The sequence below is a fragment of the Tachysurus vachellii genome, chromosome 1 (assembly GCF_030014155.1).
Source record: "Tachysurus vachellii isolate PV-2020 chromosome 1, HZAU_Pvac_v1, whole genome shotgun sequence".
In the NCBI taxonomy this organism is placed as follows: Eukaryota; Metazoa; Chordata; class Actinopteri; order Siluriformes; family Bagridae; genus Tachysurus; species Tachysurus vachellii.
This window is the reverse complement of record NC_083460.1, coordinates 31,138,044-31,160,463: the sequence shown is the minus strand read 5'-3', so window position 1 is coordinate 31,160,463 and position 22,420 is coordinate 31,138,044. Positions and strand designations below refer to the sequence as shown.

Below are 22,420 nucleotides of genomic sequence, written 5' to 3'. Positions count from 1 at the left end.
AAATCCCTCCAATGAGGCTGAATTACAACAATTCTGCAAAGACGAGTGGACAAATTCCTCCACAGCGCAGTAACAGACTCATTGCAAGTTATCACAAAGGCTTAAGGGTGGCCCAACCAGTTATTAGGTTTAGGGGGCAAACACTTTCACACAGGGCCATGTAGGTTTGGATTTTGTGTTCTCTTAATAATAAAAATGTTCATTTAAAAACTGCATGTTGTTTACTTGTTATCTTTGACTAATATTTACATTTTGTTTTATCTGAAACATTGAAGTGTGAAAAATGTGCAAAAAAAACAGGTAGGGGGCCAACACTTTTTCACACCACTGTAGTCAAGTTATATTTGAACAATGTTGAATACAGAAACTTAGTAATTATGGCATATCCAAAAATGTTTTCAAACTGTTACAGTTGTTCCAGTCTCTGAACTTTGAGTCTCTTACATTGTTCAGCTTTAGTTGACTCTAACTGGTTAGGTCAAGAATTGTTATTAGGAATAAAATAAAAAGTCAGAGTCTTTTATGTTCTGGGACCGTTCAATACATTGTCCTCACACTCCCCAACCGTCGGCTTCTCAAAGCAGCTGACTTAGGCTCTGAAAATGAAACTAATTCATACATACAAAGCAGAGGATGGCTGTAAAAGGATATAAATGCTTCAGTGCCGATTTCACTGTCTAAAATGATAAGAAATGGTATGTAAGGTGAGCTGTAGATGTCAATGCAAGATCTGGAAGACCAATACAACTCTTCGACAGAACTGGCCATTTACAAGGCAAAGCAAAATCCCCAAATCACAGCAAAGTCCTGTAGAAAGGTTTAGCTGGCACAGGAGTGTTAGTGCACCATTATGCTAAGCAGTACATTATGCTCAATAGAATTGATGTAGAAATGTGATCTACCTGGAAGAGTTTTAAAAGGAAGCTTCACCTTCATCCTTGTGTATCTAATGAACATGTACAATGAACAAAGACAGGTGAATTTTTGGAAACAAGCGTGTAGTCAAAAATTTAACCACAATAAAAAAAAAAGATTTTGGCTGAAACATTAGCATGATTTACTGAAATTTGATGCTTTGTGGTTATGTGGCAGCCACTGGCACTAAAACACTGGGAAAGGGATTTCATTAAATGTAAGTAAATTTAAAGAAAAATGAGTCAGTCATGTAACTAAATCTGAAAAGAGAATGGTCCAAAATATACACGAAATGAGACCATGAACTAATTCATTAAAAGCAAACTGTAGCTTTTAGAATCCCTTGACTTAAATGCTGAAAATATGCACATAGATTTGTACAGTTTGTACAGTTTTGAGGCGCATGTGTCCATGATCGCCCTCAACTCCTGTACTTAGCTGACAGGAGTGCATCCAAAAGTAGCCTTCTGCTTTTGTAGCCCGTTCACCTCAAGGTTTGATGTTTTGTTTGTGCTGAGCTGTTTCTGTTATATGTAATAAAGACTGGCGGAGTTACTATCTTTCCTGGTAGCTCAAACCATTCTGGCTCTTGTCCTATGACCTCTCTTATAAACAAGCTTTTTCCATCCACCAAATTTGCTCACATGGTATTTCTTTGTAGTTTTTTTTTTTTTTTTTTTTTTTTTGCACCATCCATCATCAGTTTCTGGTATCAATCTATCCATGCCACTCCTCTATGTGATGTTCATGTGAATGTTCATTTCTTTCGGCATCAGTAGAATTAAAAGCCACTGTTGTTAAAATCATTGTTCTCTCACTCGGTCGCGTGCGCTAAAGAAAAGAGAACATAGGGAGGATGAAGAGAGGAAGAGCGCCCCCACAACACACACACACATACACACACACTCACACACACACATACACACACTCACACACACACACACACTCACACACACACACACACACACACAGACTCTCTCTCTCTCTCTCTCTCACACACACACACACACTCACACACACAGATATACAAAACCGTGGCTGCAGCATCAGCATCAGGGAAGACGGATAGAGCGATGGAGCGGTACTGTGACACTCCCTTCGCTCGGACAGTGAGCTGTGATGTGATGTGATGTGATGTGATGTGAACGAGAGGCTCGTGAGCGGTCATGCAGAACACTACGGCTGTACGGTGTGATACCGGAGCCGCGGAGCGCATTTCCATCGCCGCACTGTTCTCCTTCATGTGCGCTCTCGGCACCGTCCTCAACCTGTTGGTCATCGGTCTAGTGTTAAGCTTCAAGAAGCTGCGCACAGCGAGCAACGCATTCATCGTTAACGGCTGCGCGGCCGACTTGCTCGTGTGCGCTGTGTGGATGCCGCACGAGGCGGCCGTGGCGGCGTCAGTATCATCCCCGCTGTACGGAGCTGCTCCACCGGACGCGCTGCTGTTCCTTGGCGCCACCGTTTCGCTCCTATCGCACTCGCTGATCGCCGTGAACCGCTACGTGTTGATCACGAAGCCACCCGCCGCCTACCACGCGCTTTACCAGCGGAGACGCGCACAGGCCATGATCGCCGCGTCATGGATCGTCGCAATCGCGTGCCTGCTTCCTCCGTGGCTCGCGGTGGCTCGTCGCCCGGCGTTCGCTTGCGGACTGATGCTGCTGATGCTGCTTTCCGAACCCTGGGCCGCTGCTACCCTCGCGCTCACGATTCTCGGCCAGACCGCGGTTGTAACGTACTGCTACTTCAAGATCTTCCGGCGCGTGCAGATCAGTGCTAAGCGCGTGAGCGTTCTACACTTCCAACTCGTCAACAACCTGCCGTACTCGTTCCCGAGAAAGGACAAACGGCTTGGTGTGCATGTACTGGCCGTGTGCCTGGTGTTCGTGTTGACCACCGAGCCCGTGCTTTGGACTCTGACCGCGGGCCTGTTCGCTCCCGTACCGGCGGCGCTTCGCACGTGCGCCTGGCTCCTGTTCTGCTCCGTCTTCGTGTCTGATCCGTTTCTGTACACGTGGAAGAACGAGGAGTTCAGAAAAGCGTTCAGATCCGTCCTGAGAGGTGACTTCTGGCGAGGCTCCACCGTGGCCGCTGAGCCCGTTACCGTCAGCACCGTCGCTCACGTTTTCCCCCGACAGAACAGTCGCAGGGCGTTTTTAGCAGAGATGAGTTAAGAGTTATATTTAACAGTAATAATGCACTTTTTAACGCGCCCCTGATAACTTTATCTTACTTTACAACATTTCCAAGGCCGGATCGCTTGGTCACTATGGTGGTACCATCAAATATGCATCTTTTCTAGTTCACAACATGATTTAAGGTGCATAAATGGATTAGCTTTCAACTTATAACTACACTACGAATCCCTTTCTACTACACAAAATGTGTAGCTTTGCAGTACCATTCAGTGACAGGGAAAGACACACACTCCATCTCTGATTCACTGTTTGCATTCAGGGTTTAGGGTTTTACAAAATGGAAGCAACTCTAGCAATTTATCACCTGATATTACTTAGAAACCTGATGATCTGTATCAGATTTGAACACCACATACACATGCCGTGCCTCATATATACACAATACCTTTCCTTGTGACTGGATTGATACCCTCATCTTTTGTAGCCCAAATGTCGATATAGCATCTAAATGATTTAAGGTCCAAAAATGGACTAATTAGTTAATTAGTTTTTAGGTAAAAGGTGCTAAGGATACAAAACTTGAAGGTACCACCACAGTGACATCACAGTGACAAATAAAAGTATAGTTCGGTTTAATTCAGTTAGTTTTTTCCCCATATAATGTCAAATAAAAGTGGAACAAATTTGAAATAAAACATCAGATTCAGTATATTGCTGCTGTTCACACTAATAAATACGTAGCCTCAGAGTATCATAAATACATTTAACTGTAGATTTCAAGTGTCACAGTTACCCAGGCGTTGTGACTTGCAAAACATTTTAGGAAAAAATGGAAAAAAAAAAGTCAGACAAACTTTATTTTTTTATGGCTTTTCATCTACAGACTTTATAAAAGTGACAAAAAAAACAAAACAACATAATTTAGCATGCTACTTAGCAACGCTAATTCAAGTTCATTTAATTCAAATTGGTCAACTAGGCTTGCACATAGTATTCAAATGAGCAAGAAAACCCACTCTACTACACACTGCTTCACACTCTCATCCTTGTGCTGCAAGTGGCCATTAGTGTGATACACTTCAGCTGGACAATTTCTCCTTTTTTCCCCTATTCTTACAAGCCTGATCCGTCTCCCTGGCTCATTACAAAGCCTTACATGCTCCTTGTGAGAGAAAGGCAATGAGATGTGCTAATAACAGTGTAGAAACACAGCTATGGAGTTAGGGGTCTGCAGAGCTTATTTTTCTACCTCATTACTGCAAAACAGGAAAGTGTTTTTGTTTTTTTGTTTTGTTCTTTTCATTTTGGGCAGTGATTTACAGTGATTAAAATGATTTGTGGGTAAAATGTGATGCTTTTGAAGTAATAGACAGCTCATAAAACCAACATAGATATGAAACAAGGCAGCAACACTGATTTCGAAGAAATGTTTGAATATCCTGTTGATGCTGATCTTTCAATACCGAGGTATGTTTAAGTCTGATCTTCATGAAACCACAAATCAAATTAATGAGTCAATGTGCATGGGGATGCCAACAGCAAAACACAAATTTTATGCTATCAGTGTGAATTCTGTGAATTGTTTAGTTTTTCATAATTTGCACATAAATCACAGGACCAAGAATGTCATGAATTTTTATGGTGAACCTGAATCTTTATAGTTCCTTAAAAGGGTAATGGTTTATAATCTTTCTAAAACTGTTGATAGGTTTCTAAATGTAACTTTCTTATCAGTGTGTGGGAGGTTTTCATTAAGAAAATGTTTAAACAAAAAATATTTTAAACAAGCAATGTAAATGTATGAAAATCACTTCTTCATATTCTTTACCAACCTGATTGGATGGCTAATTGAATTGCAAAGGTGCATTTGCTATCTTATAAGATGGGGCATCTTTCACTTCTGCAGGAATACAGTGTTCGTGCCAAACGCATGCCTTTTGTTGATGTGACTAGAACGAGGCAGTGTTTTTCATATCGTTTTTGTAAGCACAGTGTTGACTTGTGAGAGTTTTTTGCTAAACAGTTTACAGACTGCTGCTGCTTTTTTCAGTGAAACTGCATTTGTATGAGAATGTTCAATTAAACGGTAATAAACTATTCACTGCTTTCTTTGGGGTGTATATTTATCACGTCGCCATTCATATCCTGCGGCGTTGCCATGGAAACATCTGGTATATAATACGTAATGTTATAAGCTACAGTAATAGAACACAATAGAAAGTTTGAGTAGAAGCCTGGAAATCGGATTGGTGTGTGACAGCTAAATAATACACATCACAGTTAACTCTGCTTTAATTCATTCAACTTCTAGATGTATTAGATTACACACATATGCTTCATGCTAATACTGTATGCTGATACGATTATAAAAAAGTAGACTAGAGATTAATTACAGCCCACCAAACAAAATGAAGCTGAGAGGCTATCGCGTTGTATATATGCTATAAACTGCTATCTCGTGAGTTTTTAGAGTATTAGACAGTTGATAACCAGGAGCATGCAGTCATCCTGCATACAGTCTAGCCTTTTAAACAGGTTTAGGTGGAATGCCGATAAACTGTGTTTAAGATAATTTCATAAACAGGATTTGTAAAGTTTCAAACATTTAAAAAAAACATTCAAAAGTCATGACACTTGACAAAAAGATATACATAAAAGGAGAAAGAGAGAAACATTTTTCTTCTCTTCCTCAGTCTTTGCAGTCTTTGCAGAACATCACACACACATTTTTGATATACAGGTATTATTCACATCAGAACAATCCCCCCTGTCCCTCTCCTTAACATCTTACAATAGAAAGTTGTGTACATCATTCTGCACTTATACTTTGTCTTGTGGTAGCTGTAGAGTATTTTTTAATCTGGCACAATTTGATGTGAATATGGTGACCTTTATAACTCTGTCATTAACTTTCCTCTCTGCTGCTCCTCTCAGTTTATCCAAGGCAAGGGTTTAAAAAAGTGCAAAGTGATGTTAGTTTGTTAATTAGAAGGTAGATTACGACCAAATTTAGCCATATTTAGGTAAAGAAAGAGGACTGTAGTAAAAACTTCCATTGTCAGGTCCAACACAAAGATTAGCCAAAAATAAGAATGAGTCAGGATGAGATCATGAGTAAAGACACTTTACTGTGTTAATGAGAATTCTTGTTAGCAAATGATGCAACCTTTCTGGGGTCACAATATTTTCTTATTAAAAACAGCCTTAGTTCTTTGTGGCATGGATTTCACAAGATGTTGGAAATATTCCTTTAACATTCTGGTCCATGTTTATATGATTGCATCACGCAATTTCTGTCAATTATTTAGTTGTGTTCTGTTGAATTCAGATCTTGTGACTGGGAAGGACACTGAACAAAAGTATTCTCATTGTCATGTTCATGAAACCAGTTTAAGACATTTACTAAAACACTTTTTGTTTCATGTGGAAAGCAGAATAGGCAAAAATACGCAAATAGACTGTAGCATTCAAGTAATGATTTATATAAGCAGGTTCAAAGACTCAAACAATCCCCACACCATTAAACAACCTCCACCAGTCTGGACTGTTGACGCAAAGCAGTTTGGTCAATGGATTCATGCTCTGGGTGCCAAATTCTGACCCTACCATCGTTGTGCTTCAACATAATGTGAGATTAATCAAACCAAGCTACCTTTTTTTGGTCTAGTTTTGGTGAGTCTATGGCCAATGCTGACTGACAGAATTAGAACCCAAGGTGGCCTTCTGCTAAAATATTGCATGATATGATATACAAGCAGTTATATACTGTGTCACATATCAATGTCTCAACTACACTGAAAAAAATGATACCTAAAACAGTTGCCTGTAATGATTTAGTTGCCTGGAACACAATTTTCTTTTAGTATAATCCATGGTAGTTTTTAACAGTGTAGAAAAAACATGTCTTAGGTTATTATGTCTTTGTGTGAGTACTTTTTAGAAGGGGATAATTTAGCTTTTTGTATATATTTCTATATTTTTCTTTAGAATTTTCTATGATCATCCCCTGTATGAGTGACAGCTCTGCCACAAGCCATCTGGTGCTGAAGGGCATGCTGCAGCCCCAGGGAATGTGGGTTCAAGTCCTATTTGGGTTGTGGTTTGAGCAGAGTAGTGCAGGGCCAAGAGGCCAAAAAGTCATTTTAACAATTCTTAAAGTATGTTGTTGTAAATGAGGACTTTATGAAGATTATCATTTGTTGAATGGCTGAGACAAACAGTTGGAGCTCTGCATTTTGTGTCTACAAAAAAAGAAGAATTTTGCATTAACATGTACACCATAACAGTCTATATGATCACTAAATGATTGCAGACAGGTTAAGAAATAATAATAAAATAAAATAAAAATAAATACAGCCACGATCTGCAAACAATGACAATGGGGCTAGGCAATCAAACACAATAAAAAGCCATAATAACATCAGGACAGTGTGTAACTGAGCATATACCTGATGGAAAAGAAATTCCTTTTAAACTGCAACTGTGAGTGCAGGGTGACCGAAAACAGGTGTGTGTAGGAGTAAGACACTGAATGTGAATAAGGAAGTGCATATGTGTGTTCTGGGTGTTGAAGTCTGGTGCCACCATGTTTGTAGACTTTGGGGGATGTTGGGGATTGGAGTTTACTAAATCTGCACATCTGACACATATAAAAAAGATCCAAATATACTTCACCCTTCCATAATTGAAAGGAAAAAAGCATTAAGTCAACAAAAAATAAGGCAATATATTCCATTAGGCTTTTTGAGTTATTTCAACTTCTAGTATAGTTATTAATGAAAAAAAATACATCTTAATATCTTAAACAAAGAGAGCCTAATTGGCAAGATCTGTGTTATTCCCTCAGTATATTTATATTATATCATCATTCTTCATATTTATCAATATAAAGTCCCATGAGGTTACTGCCAATGAAGGAAGCAATCATCATCATCAGCATTAAATATCAAAAAAATTATAGCAAAATCATTAGGTTTGGCCAGATCAACTATTTGGTATATTCTCAAAAACGAAAATAAATCAGCGGTGATTTCAGGAACAACAAAACACCCAGAAGAACAACAAAACACCCTCAAAATTGAATCCATGCCAAATATTAACTCTGACATTCGTCTAATTATTTCATGTTTAACTTAAGTTATGTACTACATGCATACATATACAGTATCTCACAAAATTGAGAACACCCATCACATTGCAGCAACCATTTCAAGACAAAAACCATCATCAGACTTTCACACAAGTCCCAAAAGCAGAAAAAGTGAACCAAAGCAAACAAATCAGACAAATATATTATACCTCATAATTGTTTTTTTTTTCAGGAAAATGTTCCAATATTATATATCTGTGAGAGGCAAAAGTATGTGAACCTATAGGATTACTATTTAATTTCAAGGTCAAATTAAAGTTCATCTGATTCCAATGAAAAATGCAGATAAAAAAAGTCTGATATATTAAAGTCTGATGTTTATGACTTGTGTTTGTGGAAGAGGACTATGGCAAGGATCATGAGGACTTCAGAAAAAGAGATTTACAAAATCAGCTGGAAAGAGTTTGGACTCCACAAATCTAAAGTCAGACAGATTCTGTACAAATGGAGGAAATTTAAGACCATTGCTACCCTCCACAGAAGTGGTCAACCAACAAAGATCACTCCATAATGCCCATAATTGTCCATTGGGTCAGAAAGGAACCCAGAGTAACTTCAAATCAACTAATGGCCTCTTTTACTTTGGCTAATGTTTATGTTCATGAGTCTGCCATTAGGTGAACACTGAGCAGCTTTGGTGTGCATGGCAGAGTTGTAAGGAGAAAGCCACTACTCACCAAAAAGAGCATTGCTGCCATGAAGTTTGCTAAAAATCATGTGGACAAGCCAGAGGACTATTGGAAAAATAATTTGTGGAGAAATGAGATGAAAATAATTTTTTTTGGTTTAAAATGAGAAGCATTATTTTTGGAGCATGAAAAATACTAAATTCCAGAATAAGAACCTTATATCGTCTGTAAAACATGGTGGTGGTAATATGTTTTGGAAAGTCCAGAAAAGTTGTGAATGGACCTAATGGAAGCAGTTCTTGTGAGGATACTCACCAAAATCCCTGTGCTGAAGCTGTTGAGGAATTTGATAACATTTTTCTAAGCCATTGTGAAGGACTGATCAGAAGTTACCAGAAACTTTACATGCAGTTATTGTTTCACAAAGAAGATCACAGCAGATATTAAAATCAAAAGTCACATATATGTAATCTTTCCTAGTTTAAATGTAAATTAAAGACATATCTCTTTGGTCAGGCATACACATAATACTGCATATAGTACTAAACTAGTACATCTGATCAAATGCACATTATCATCTAGTGCTTGCTAATATTAAGAACAGCAGCTATGCTAGTTCCTCTCCACTGCTTCTCTTTATCTTCCCATCCTGAAACATCTAAAGATCCACCAGCATTGGTTATTCCTCCTCATGAAGTATTTGGACGTTCTAAGAGGAGATGCCAACTACTGTACAACAACCTTCTCATCAATACACAATTCTCAGACTGTATATTTATAATCACACCCTCTAGTGTCACCCAAATGAGGTTGAGGTTCCTTTTTGAGTCTGGTTCTTCTCAAGGTTTCTTGCTCTTCCATCTAAGAGAGTTTTTCCTCACCACAGTCGCCTCAGTCACAGCAGGTTTGCTCATTGGTGATAAATACAAACACGTAAAAATAAATCTAACATTAATCTTGAATTTTTGTATTATATCAAGTCAAGTCAAGTCAAGTCAAGAAGCTTTTATTGTCATTTCAACCATATATAGCTGTTGCAGTACACAGTGAAATGAGACAACATTTCTACAGGATTGTGGTGCTACATAAAACAAAGACAGGGCTAAAGACTTGTAAGTAGTCTTAGCCACATAAAGTGCAACTGTGCAACCTGGTGCAAACATTTCAGTACAAGACAAACAAGACAGACAAGACAGTGCAGGACAAAAGACAGTGCAGGACAAGACAGTGCAGGACAAAAGACAGTGCAGGACAAAAGACAGTGCAGGACAATGACAGTGCAGGACAATGACAGTGCAGACACAAAGTTACAAGACAATACAAAAAGTACAAAAAATGCAGTACACAAAAGACAATAAATAGTAAACAGTCACAGAAACAGCGCCGACCGACCAGTGTTAATACTGTATGTGTTAATATAGTATGTGCGAAATGGCTGAGATATTGTACAATATGTGCAAAAACGGGGGGCACGGTGGCTTAGTGGTTAGCACGTTCGCCTCACACCTCCAGGGTCGGGGTTCGATTCCCGCCTCCACCTTGTGTGTGTGGAGTTTGCATGTTCTCCCCGTGCCTCGGGGGTTTCCTCCGGGTACTCCGGTTTCCTCCCCCGGTCCAAAGACATGCATGGTAGGTTGATTGGCATCTCTGGAAAATTGTCCCTAGTGTGTGATTGCGTGAGTGAATGAGTGTGTGTGTGTGTGTGCCCTGTGATGGGTTGGCACTCCGTCCAGGGTGTATCCTGCCTTGATGCCCGATGACGCCTGAGATAGGCACAGGCTCCCCGTGACCCGAGGTAGTTCGGATAAGCGGTAGAAAATGAATGAATGAATGAATGTGCAAAAACGGCTGAAATGTTGGGACAGTTTGTGCAAAAAACAGCAGACAAGGTGTGCAAAACAGCATGTAAACAGTTTGCTGGATTGTAAGCAACATGTAAACAGTATGTTGTGTCAGTGTGTGTGTTTTGTGAGGGTCTATGCAGTCCATACAGATGATGTGTGTGTATGTTGTGCTCAGTGCAGTACATTTCAGTTGTTGAGAAGTCTGATGGCTTGTGGGAAGAAACTGTTACACAGTCTGGTCGTGAGGGCCCGAATGCTTCGGTACCTTTTTCCAGATGGCAGGAGGGTGAAGAGTGTGTGTGAGGGGTGTGTGGGGTCATCCACAATGCTGTTGGCTTTGCGGATGCAGCGTGTGGTGTAAGTGTCTGTGATAGAGGGAAGAGAGACCCCAATGATCTTCTCCGCTGTCCTCACAATCCGCTGCAGGGTCTTGCGATCTGAGATGGTGCAGTTCCCGAACCAGACAGTGATGCAGCTGCTCAGGATGCTCTCAATGGTCCCTCTGTAGAACATGGTCAGGATGGGGGGAGGGAGATGTGCCTTCCTCAGCCTTCGTAGGAAGTAGAGACGCTGCTGGGCTTTCCTGGTGATGGCGCTGGTGTGGAGTGACCAGGTGAGGTTCTCCGCTAGATGAACACCAAGAAATTTGGTGCTCTTGACGATCTCCACAGATGATCCGTCGATGTTCAGCGGAGAGTGGTCACTCTGTGCTCTCCTGAAGTCCACAACCATCTCTTTAGTTTTATCCACATTCAGAGAAAGGTTGTTGGCTCTACACCAGGCAGTTAGTTGTTATATTAATCTTTGTCTAATATTACCTATTTTGTATTATGTTTCTTATGTTCTGTAAAGCTGCTTTGAGACAATGTCCATTGTTAAAAGTATTATACAAATAAATTTGAATTGAATCGAATTGAAACTTTTAGGAATTCGGTTGAGGTTTTGGGTCATATTGTATGCAGAAATACAGGAATTTCTAAAGGTTTCACAAAACTGTGAACAAATTGACACTGTATAAAGAATATTTATTTATTTATATTTATATATAATTATATATATTTTTGCAAAAGAAATATAAACAAAACCTTTTGGGCTTTTCATGCTTTAGTTTGTAAAATCCCCGTATGTTTTGTTCATTGCCCTAATAACAGCTTCCTGTCTATTGTGATACTCTATTGCTCTTGGCTCTCATTCCATCTTTTCCAACTTTTGCTTCCTCCTTGTTCATGGAAATTCCACAGTCTGTAACCAACCAGTAGCTTTTTACACACATCACCTGATAATAATCAGAGCTCTTATGTAATAATTTAGATTGTGGGCTTTTGCCACAAGGATTTCTTCTAAACATTCGGTTTCTCTTCAACTCTGGATTTCTGGGAAATTTCTAACCTTGTATTCAACCTGTGGTATTACCAAACACATCACAATATAATAATCAGAACACTTATAATAGGATTAATCAGCAACTGTGGATTGTAGATTAGTATATAAAAATAGTAAATTCTACCTAAAAATAGCTCAAAACAGCAGAAAAACAAAAGCTTTGACAACCGGAGTGGTAATTTCGTGCCAGGTGTTATTTTTCACCACATTAATCAAATGATTGCATAACATTTGAATAGAACATCCAATATTATAATTATCATTATTATGTTACATCAATATGTAAGCATGTGATCATGTTATTTCAAGTTCAAGTACTTTATTCTTGCAAAGCTTCCTTTTTAATAATGAATAACATATTTAATTTATTAAAGTAAATAATACACGTTTTAAGCAGCATTAGAAAATAAATAATAAATAACAAACAATAGCAATGTTTAAAGAAAACTTGTCATGGATGTATTTTGCATAAACATCACAGAATTTATATAGACTTGTGTAACGTGTGCAATAGTTTGCAAGTTGTTGTGCAGCACTGAAACAATATGACATGAAAATAGGACCTTTATCTCAAATTTTGTAATACAAATTACTGCCAAGACAGAAGTGCTTCCCATATCATGCATTGTGATATTTCCGGTAATATTCATTATGAGCTCAACAACTCTCTGTTCTGGTCCCAAACCAGGATAAAATGGGAAGGTTGGGTCAGGAAGAGTCAAATCTAATATGCGTACCAGATGATCCACTGTGGTGACCCCGAACAAGGAGCAGACGATTGAACAACAACAACAACAACAACAACAACAGCATTCATTATGAGCTCAACCTCTTCATACACACTAGGTGGCAGCAGCAGAGATGGTAGCATGTAGAGCATGAAGTTCTGAGTGAAAAGGTAACTGCCACAAATCTGTCAAAAGTCATTTCACATTAATAACTTTGTCATGAAATACATTTATGACAATGAAAAAAGAATAATACAACAATTGTTGTTGGTCATATGCATGAAAGACACTACACTAGTTTGCTAATTGATTAAGAAAATTCAAGAAAAACGTTAATTATCATGTAAATACACAATATTACCATTAGCTGGAATTGAACTTCTTGCCTAGCTGTTTTTTTAGCTACTGGAAACACTGCTAGCCTGACATGAGTGTGTCAGTGTGAACAGGCAAACATAATACAATAGAACCAGTTAGTTTATAAAATTATTCAAAAAAAGTACCTCAACATTATCAATTTTTACAATTAGCCCCATTGGTAAAGTCCCTTCGGAAATATTGAGGTTAGTTATATCACTTAAGATAAGTAACAATAGGGTTGTAACAACAGGACTTCTTGTCCTGAATGAAAATGAATGAGGAGAGTTTCACAGACAGCCACCTCCTCCACTAGGGGAATTTTAAGCAGGGCTTTTTTGGTGTTTGAAGTGTGTGTGTGTGTGTGTGTGTGTGTGTGTGCGCGTACGTGCGTGCGTGCGTGTTTGTGTTACTGCTCCAGCCTTCCTTCTCTGACCTAAATACCACCCCCTTCATCTTGACTATAAAGCTGCTCACAGTGAATTGACTCCGTAGTACTTTGTAGGTCTGCAAAGTACTTCATTAATTTAATACTCAGTGTTTGCAGTGTTCTCATGAACTCAGTGTTCATGTTAGTGGATTTAAAGAATTTCAACATGGCTTCAGTTCTATGTGTTCTCCTGCAGTTCCTCCTCTGCTCTACAGCAGGTACGTAATTTTTTAATTCCAGGCATGAATGTACAATGAATGTTTTTGTGGTTGTTTTTTTTTTTCAGTGCTTTACATTTGCTTTTTTTTTTTACTAATTGCAGGTATATGTTTTTTGATTTTGCTCAAGCTAAAAAATATTTTGCAACATTTTTTTTTTTTAATTGAGAGGAACCTGCACCAAGTATATGCAAATATTTGAATTAATGTTATTTTTTTCTGTGTAAGAAATTAGTTGTGTTTTTTTCTTGTTATAAAATACTGTACATTTTCAGCTTTTTGAACCAAAATGGGAACAAAGAATATTTATTAAAAGAGCTCAGATGTTTTCTGATAACATTTGAAAGTAATCTCATAAGTGGTCTCAGTGTGATTCTAAATATAATTATGATTCTGAATCATTTTAATTCTGATTCTGAATTATACTATAAATGCAAATCTACAAAATAATTGCAATTTCTTTCCAAAGTTTTCTCTCTATCAGTGAAGATCAGTCCAATGAATCCACTGTTTCGAGTGGGAGACAGAGAGGAGATCACATGTCAAGCGGATCAATGCACTGGCAAAATGACATTCTCCTGGCAAAATTTAGAGGACAAGCCCTTGAATGCTTACATCCAGATGTTCCCGAATAAAACAACTTTGCTCTACAAAAGAGTTCAAAAACATCATGAATATTCAGTTGTGTGCAAGTTAACCTGCCAGGGCAAGTCCAAGGAGGGAAAAGTGAAAATCCAAGTGTACTGTAAGTTAATTTATTAATCAGTAATGTACTTTAATCTACCCTGAGACAAGAGCACGGTTAAATTTAATTGCTTGTTTTATTAAATTTCAGCTTTTCCAAATGATCCAGTTGTCTCTGGACATGACAACTTGGTGTTAGGGAAGGAGAACACCGTGACCTGCAAGGTTTCAGATGTTTATCCAGCAGAACTCATGACAGTGGAATGGCTGAGAGGAGGAAACGTGGTCTATACACAGGAAGGAGAACATGGCATTAAATCCATTCAATCCAAGTACACCTTTAAACCACAGCTCAATGACACAGGAGAGTTAATAATGTGTCGAGTCACACTCAATCTTGATAACCTGCCACCAGAGAGGAGAACCAGAGAGACCACTGTGTCCATGGCTGTCCTTTGTAAGTTTTATTACCCTGCTATGTATTTTTCTCTGTGTTTCTGTCACAACATGTAAAGATTCTTATTCCCTGCTGTTTGTCTGCAGCTGGGCCACACAGTATAAGTGTATATTATACAAGTTATTTTTTCTGTGCAACTCAGTAAGATGGGAAAGCAGGATTTGTTGCACTTGAACTGACAATCCTTGACATAAAGGTGCAGTTTGTAATGTTAATGTGATTCAAGACCTGTAATGATCTTAGAATCCTAAAGATATGGTAGATAATTTAAGAAAATAACTTGTCATTATCTTGCCATGCATCAAATATGGGTACGTTTATTGTTTCAGGTTTCAATTTTTTTTTTGCACAGTCAAAGACTCTTTTTGTAGACAGTCCTTATTTTCTTACAACTCAGAGTCATAGGCCATATGAATAAAGGGATGGAGCACTTATTTAGGGAAAACAGCGGAGTTATTAATGTATTGCAACTTACTGTACCTCTTGGGCTGCGGATGAATCTAAATATTACAAACTGCTCCTTTCAGATATTATTGATATACAAAAGTAAATTAAAAAATATGTTTGCTTTCTGAATTGATGTTAGCACATTATAGATGTATAATATTAAGCTCTTTCACACCAAATATGGCTTGTTAATTAAAAGTCTGAAAATAATGTCTTAAGCGTGCTGTATAAAAGTATAACAAAACATTTTATAACAAAACATCTGGGATCCATTGTGAGCGCTGAGCTCTAATACTGAAACTCCCTGTAGAGAAAAAAACAGACCAAATATACATAATTCCAGCGATTTCTCATTATCAGCATGAAGCGCCATTAATGAAAAGACAGTGTTTGTTCTTTTACATGCTCCAGTTTGACAATTTGACCCTCACAGCCAACTTTTCTCTCTCAGCCCCTCCTCTGCTGGTGTCCCTGCAGCCAAATTCGAGCTTCATCCGAGTAGAGCGAGGTTCCTCTATGACACTGTTCTGCAATAGCTCAGGCTGTCCTCACTCTCATATCACCTGGAAGAATGAAACACATCAACCACGTCTGAGCAGAACTGCTGACAGCGAGGTATTCGTATCCCAGTTAGGCCCATGGACCGTTGGTCTGGAGGATAACCGAACGTTCATTTGTGAAGTTCAATGTGGCTCTGTTGTGAAGTCCAAGCACACAGAGATTAAGGTTTACTGTAAGTATCATTCAAGCTTTACTTAGTAATTATATACTTGTGCTGATTTTAATCATTAATTTCTAAAATGATGCAAAATGATCTACAAGTTGAATAAGAAATGTTAAAGTTTGAAATCGGTAGAAATAGATTCAATAATCTTAGTCTAATAACAGGCAATACTAGATACATTTGTCTATATTCAAGATACTGATGTGTGCTGATACTTTGTGTGCACTCTTTCATGAACAATCCATTATTTCCTTATCAAAGACTGTGCCAAGTAGAACTAGGAGTGAGCAGTGTTAAAACAAATCATATGTATCATATATATCTTTGCTAACCAATTACCAGCAAACCAATGGCTTAACCATCAATAAAAGAAATTATATAAAATACAACAATGAATAAATTAAAATGAAAAAAGGTCAAATTTAATGATCTTAATACATCCCACTAATAAACTTAAACATTTTTAAATATATCAGATTTTATAACAGAAAAATATCAGTTATTTTAGAAAATAATTTTTTATGGAATTTTTTATATATTTTTTTTAGAAAAATTTTTTTATATCATTAGCTTTCCCAGGCCTCTGAAATACTATACAAAAATACTATAAACAGTTATCTCTCCAAAACCTACCTAAGAATCCTCAGATTTTTAAAGGAATGTTTGGATAGTGTCGCTTGCAAAGCAGGTTAAATTACACTCTGGTAATCTATAACTTAATACCAAACCAAGCATTATACTTGAGTGCTGTGTAGCCTTTGACTAAGCCAGTACAGCATCTGATTAATTCCAAAAGCAGTTTATGTCGGCTCTGATAAGAGGCAGCCACTGATTCAGTGATTTGGGAGGATAAGGAGGAGCAGGCATGATAAAGCAGCTCTAGGTTTATGAAAATGGGAGTACAGTATCTTTGAGCTCTGCTACCCTGAAGCCTTTTCAATGCTGATGTCATTCCACAAAATGTTCTTGCTCAGATCCTTTCAGGAAGCCATGCTCCTTTTTTATAAGCCATTAACAAGGTTTCTTTTTTTTTTTATACAAGCCTTTCCCTCAGATCCTGCCATTGAAATTTCTGGACCCATTATGGAAGGAAAAGTGACCAACCTGACCTGTACAGTTCATAACATCTTCCCAGTCGACTGTTTTCATATGCAATGGATGTACGGAGAGCTTGAGCTGCAGTCAGTACGTGGAAATTTCTCAGAAAAGCTGCAAAACCTTAGCTTAACTATCCCCATCAAGCCTAAGGACAGTGACCAAAATAAGACGTTTACCTGCAAGGTATCACTAAAGATCGGAAAACAAGATTGGAGGTTACAGAAGACAGCAAATACCACACTGGCAGTACAATGTGAGTGAAACTGCTTGTTTGGGTGAAGTTATAGTTTTGGGTGTATTGTCTCCAATAAATAGGTCTTATTTCCAAATCAAATGTTATAAGGTTTTTCATACATTCCAAGGTTATTATTACTTGTTACTGTCAACCTTGACAGTATTATTGTGGTTTTATAGATTCACCCAAGAATACCACCATTGATGTGAGACCCCAGAAGCAACTGAATGAAGGGGAGACTGTGACTATCTCCTGCCAGACTGCCAGTTATCCAGAGGGACATGTGACATTAAGTAGGGTGTGGAATGGAGAAGAGACTAAATTAGTTTCCAGTAATGGGACCCAAACCTCTTTTAGCATATCCTATACTAATGTATTGCACTCTGGCATCTACGTGTGTGAAGCTGTTAACAGATATGGCCAGCAGAGAGAGATGGTCCAGATAACTGTACAAGGTAAGAATGAGGTCTCCCTTCAACTATCATCCTGACCTATGTATATAAGTCTTGTTTTCCTACTTAGTGACTATTTAGATAGTTCCACAATCCAGGACATTTTGGTTTGGTTACAGACTCTAACCAAGACTGTATAAGATTGAGTAGTTCTATATTAGAGATGAGCAGCCTCTAGATGAATGTTGCCAACCAAGATTCCATAATTTTGGAACTTAAGATCCCATAATTTTCTCAGACTTAGAAGGGTCAGAGTCCAGCATAGTTTGATGGTTTGCATCCTCACTCCCATAAGCTCAATTATGTGTCTTTGAAAAGGTTAAAAAAAACTACACTGGATTCTATACAGGTGGCATAGCTTCATGGCTTTTTGCTGGAATCTAGAAATTGGGGTTGATGCCGTCTGTAATTTATTACTATGTAATAATCTGTTTTATCATTTAAAGCAAAATGAATGAATCATTCTAAGCTTCTTTTGTCATTTCGTCTTCTTTTCCAACAATAGCACCGCCAAGGAATATCAATGTCACAGTGTACCCTTCAAACACGGTTCAAGAGGGTGAAACAATCACAGTTTGCTGCCAGTATGTGAGCTTTCCACCATCTGAAATTACCTTAAGGAAACTGGACAACGGAAGTGACATTTACTCTTCCAATGGGACCTTCTTGCTGGTTAACCTCACTGCCAACAGCTCAGGACTGTACCAGGTCACTGCTACCAATGCCCTGGGTTCTGAGAATAAGATTTTCACAATAAATGTAACAAGCAAGAATATAGAATCACCTCTGTTAAAAAGAATTAATTCAACTGATTTTATAATTCCAGTCATTGGACTTGGAGTTCTGGCTACAGTACTCAGCACCCTAGATTATATAAGAAGAGCAAAAAGGAAAGGCTTCTATGAGCTGACTGAGGGCATACCATAAACTGCTTGAACAAAAACACAAACTTAGTCTCCTGTATTAAACTGAAGCAGAATCTACTGAACATAATCAGGCACACATTCTGCTGAACTGAATCACATACCGTGGAGATTCAGAATTGAAACAGTCTCTGCTAAACTGAATTACTGACTGGGAGACTGAATATTCTGAAAGAATGAATCAGATTGTAAATGAATCACACTGCTTGAACTGATTCACACTTCACTAAACAAACTCTGGTAAACCAAATTGTACTCCACTGAACGGAATTTTACTTCAGTGAACCGAATCACACTCTGCTACAGTATATTAAATCTCACACTGGTGAACTGAATCACTCTGCACTAAACCGAGTTACACGGCTGAACAGACAACACTGATCTGAATTAGACTGAGTCAACTAAACCGCCCTGTCGGGACCAATTTTTATCTCTGTTGGGGTATTAGTCTCAGACATCTGTAACATTTGTGTGTGTGTGTTTGTGTATGTGTATGTGTGTGTCTGTGTGTGTGTGTGTGTGTGTGTGTGTGTGTGTGTGTTTGTGTAAAAGAGATATGGTCAGAGAACCTGATGTATTTGTATATTTTGCAGAAATGTTTTTTTAAGCAACTTTTTCATGTGTAATATAGTCCCTCCAGATCAATAGTCAATATATTATCTGGTAAATAGTTGCTGAGTGAAACAAGAGGCCTTCTTATCTCTCTAATATCTAATATGACATCAGAATTGATGTGTGACATTTAGGGTTGCCATTAGGTCTAGTTAGTGTTTGTATAAAATCTTTGTCCCTCTGATATAAAAACATGATGTGAGGTGGAACTTTCCATGACTTACTTTCAGTTTTACTAATTTTACAGCAATGTGGTGTATAAAGATTAGGGAATTGTCTAGGGATTTATTTAGACATTGTTTTGCTTTTCTTTTTGCTGAGTGGAAGAATTCAGGAACTGTTTATATAGATGAATGTCTCAATCTGTTTCATGATGAAAACAATGAAACGTTGTAAAAAATACAACATAATAATTGTTAGAATTCCAACCTCCTGACCTGCTTCTTTTGTTTTTCACCTCCATGTAAGTTTTTTTATGTTCATGCAGAAAAAATGTAATGCATATTTAAATTGTAAATAATGTAACATTTAATATTTGAATATTTGAATGTTTGAATGTTTTATTTTAATGTAATCTTATTCATTTTTTGCACATGACTGACAAGACAAGCAGTCAGACAGTGCCATGTAATTATTATTATTAAGCCAATAAATGAAAAATGGTCAAATTCTGCTAGAGGTTTTTTTTATTCTCTGGGGCACCAAAGATATTGGATAAAGTTTTAAAAACCAAAAGTTTCAGCCTTTCCATTATATATAAAAAAAAGTAATTTGGGAACAAACACAATTTAATTTATTTACAAACTCCACATTTATCTATCTTTTTATTTCTTTATAGTTACAGTTACACTTATCAGAATCTAAAGCGTCTTATGAACATCTCTGTCATAGGTAAAGATGTAAAATCAGCAGGACAGAGAGCCACAGAGCAGAGAACATTATGCTGCTTTGTGCCAAAGTAATTACTTGATTATGTTCTAGGCTCTGTTCCAGTTTCCCATGATAGGTTTTTCAAGATGATCCAGGATGTAACCATGATCTAATGTCCCTTCCTCAAAAAAAAAATCTTAAAAATAAAGAGCAGCTCCATTCATCATGATATCTGGGCTTTTCCATATTCTGTGACTACATCCTGCATTGGAGACAGGACACAATGAGAACTCTGAATGCTTTCTCATTGTCACCTCCTGAAGCTGTGACATGGTTCGCATGCAGACATTGTGTTTATCATTAACACACACACAATATCACACTTCATCTTTATTTAAAAATGACAAGACAAAGTGTTCTAACGGGCCTGGGTTGAGTTCACTCCTTTTTTGAAGCATCTATTGATTATCGTCTCTTGCTGATGGAGCTATAAGAGGCAGTTGTCATGGAGACAGGCTCGATCCCTTGTGCTCCCCCAGAGAGAAAAGATGAGGTAGATCAACAGAGGTGCAAATCACAACCTATTCTACTGAGGAAGATGGAATAAGATAGAAGAAACTGGAAATCTACTGTTTGTAAAGATGAGCTTATGCAACTGAATAATCTTTTCTATATCTCTAGTACTAATTCACTATGATTCAGTCATATATACATATATGGAATGCTTAGAGCTGTTTCTGACTCTCTGACAAAAAATAAGATCTTTATATAATAATCTAAAGTGTAAAACCCATGTACATGCTTTCAATAGAAATGCTAACATACACTGTGTTTTATACTAGATGACTAACTGTATGATAACAAACCCAATTTATGCAGACTCAAATCAGTTATTTTTAGGCTTATATCGGGATATCTGCTAGAACTTACAACATCAACAACATTAAAATGTAAAATCACACTGCAGTAGCAATGGTAAATGATTTGGTTCATGAATCAACCAAAACATTAAGAGGATCTCAGCTTTTACTCACATTAAGAGGAGCTCAGTGTAAACATATAGATCTAGCTAGAAAGTTTATTTTAAAAATCCAACTCCCACAGACACCCAATCCATTCTGCTCTCTCACTTGCCTACAATATTTTCTCTCACACTTATTTAGTGCCCAGACTATAAAAATAAAGTGTCCTTTAATTCACAGCAAAGCATTTATTAAAGAAATCCACATGGCTGTTTTATTCCTTTAATGAGAACATTTGCCACAGCAATTTTCCAATAATTAGAATTTTTATTCTTTAATTAATGACACATTTTACTTTTGTTCCATTTATTCTTACCATTAATGCTATGAAATGTTCACAAAACAGACATTTCCTCGCCAGCTTGTTGTGTTACTGAGACCCCACAAAGCATAAACTCCTGTATGGAGAATATGATATAGCTTTACCTCATAGCACTGATACTGAAGACCCTTTCCATAAATGTTAAATAAACATCTCTGTACAGAACACAACATCATAAAATCGCTGATAACTTGACAAATTTTTAATCTCTTTATATTGTTTATGTTGAGCATCCCGAATGCAAGTCCCTGTGAATAAACTGTTACTATAGAAACAATAACGTATATATAAAACTCTATCTATCTATAGAACAAGTGCATTAATGTAAACCTGCAATTTGCAGCTGCAAATACTATCTGAGCACCTCGTATAGAAAATTAATCAACAACTTCATACTAATCAGAGTTGAGAATTCAACAGCACTTTTTATATATTAGATTATATTAAATTATATTAATCACCTCTCTAGTTCCAAGCTGCTCTGCAGTGGGTTTGCAGTTATGCAACACTTTGGGAATGAACTTATGCACCATGGCCCACTCTCAAGTTTAAATATAGCAAAGAGTTTATGGTGGATTGCATGAGGGTCAGAGCGCTTCAATACTAGAACACAGAAAGAAAAAACATGTTTTTCACTCTAAATTATCAGAAAGAACGAGGGCTCTTAGTGGCTACACGACAATGATTTATACTTTCATGTTAAACCCTTTTTATGAAGTGCTGGACAGCAAGACCTTCCTGACCACTGATCTCTGATCTCTGAGCAAGTTCTCTGCTTAT

General features: G+C 37.6%; 2 protein-coding genes across 2 annotated transcripts; both read left to right on the top strand.

Moving 5' to 3' along the window:
- Positions 1-1,930: 1,930 nt before the first annotated feature.
- gpr88 (G protein-coupled receptor 88) lies at positions 1,931-5,040 on the top strand. Its single transcript, XM_060864873.1, has one exon. The coding sequence runs from the start codon at positions 2,082-2,084 to the stop codon at positions 3,090-3,092; it is 1,011 nt and encodes a 336-aa protein (XP_060720856.1). The 5' UTR covers positions 1,931-2,081; the 3' UTR covers positions 3,093-5,040.
- Positions 5,041-13,634: 8,594 nt separating this feature from the next.
- vcam1b (vascular cell adhesion molecule 1b) lies at positions 13,635-20,094 on the top strand. The gene is made up of 7 exons (XM_060882965.1): positions 13,635-13,794; positions 14,264-14,539; positions 14,630-14,935; positions 15,834-16,115; positions 17,149-17,457; positions 17,619-17,894; positions 18,397-20,094. Exons 1-7 carry the CDS (start codon positions 13,701-13,703, stop codon positions 18,816-18,818), a joined length of 1,965 nt encoding a protein of 654 aa, XP_060738948.1. The 5' UTR covers positions 13,635-13,700; the 3' UTR covers positions 18,819-20,094.
- The last annotated feature ends 2,326 nt before the right edge of the window (positions 20,095-22,420 follow it).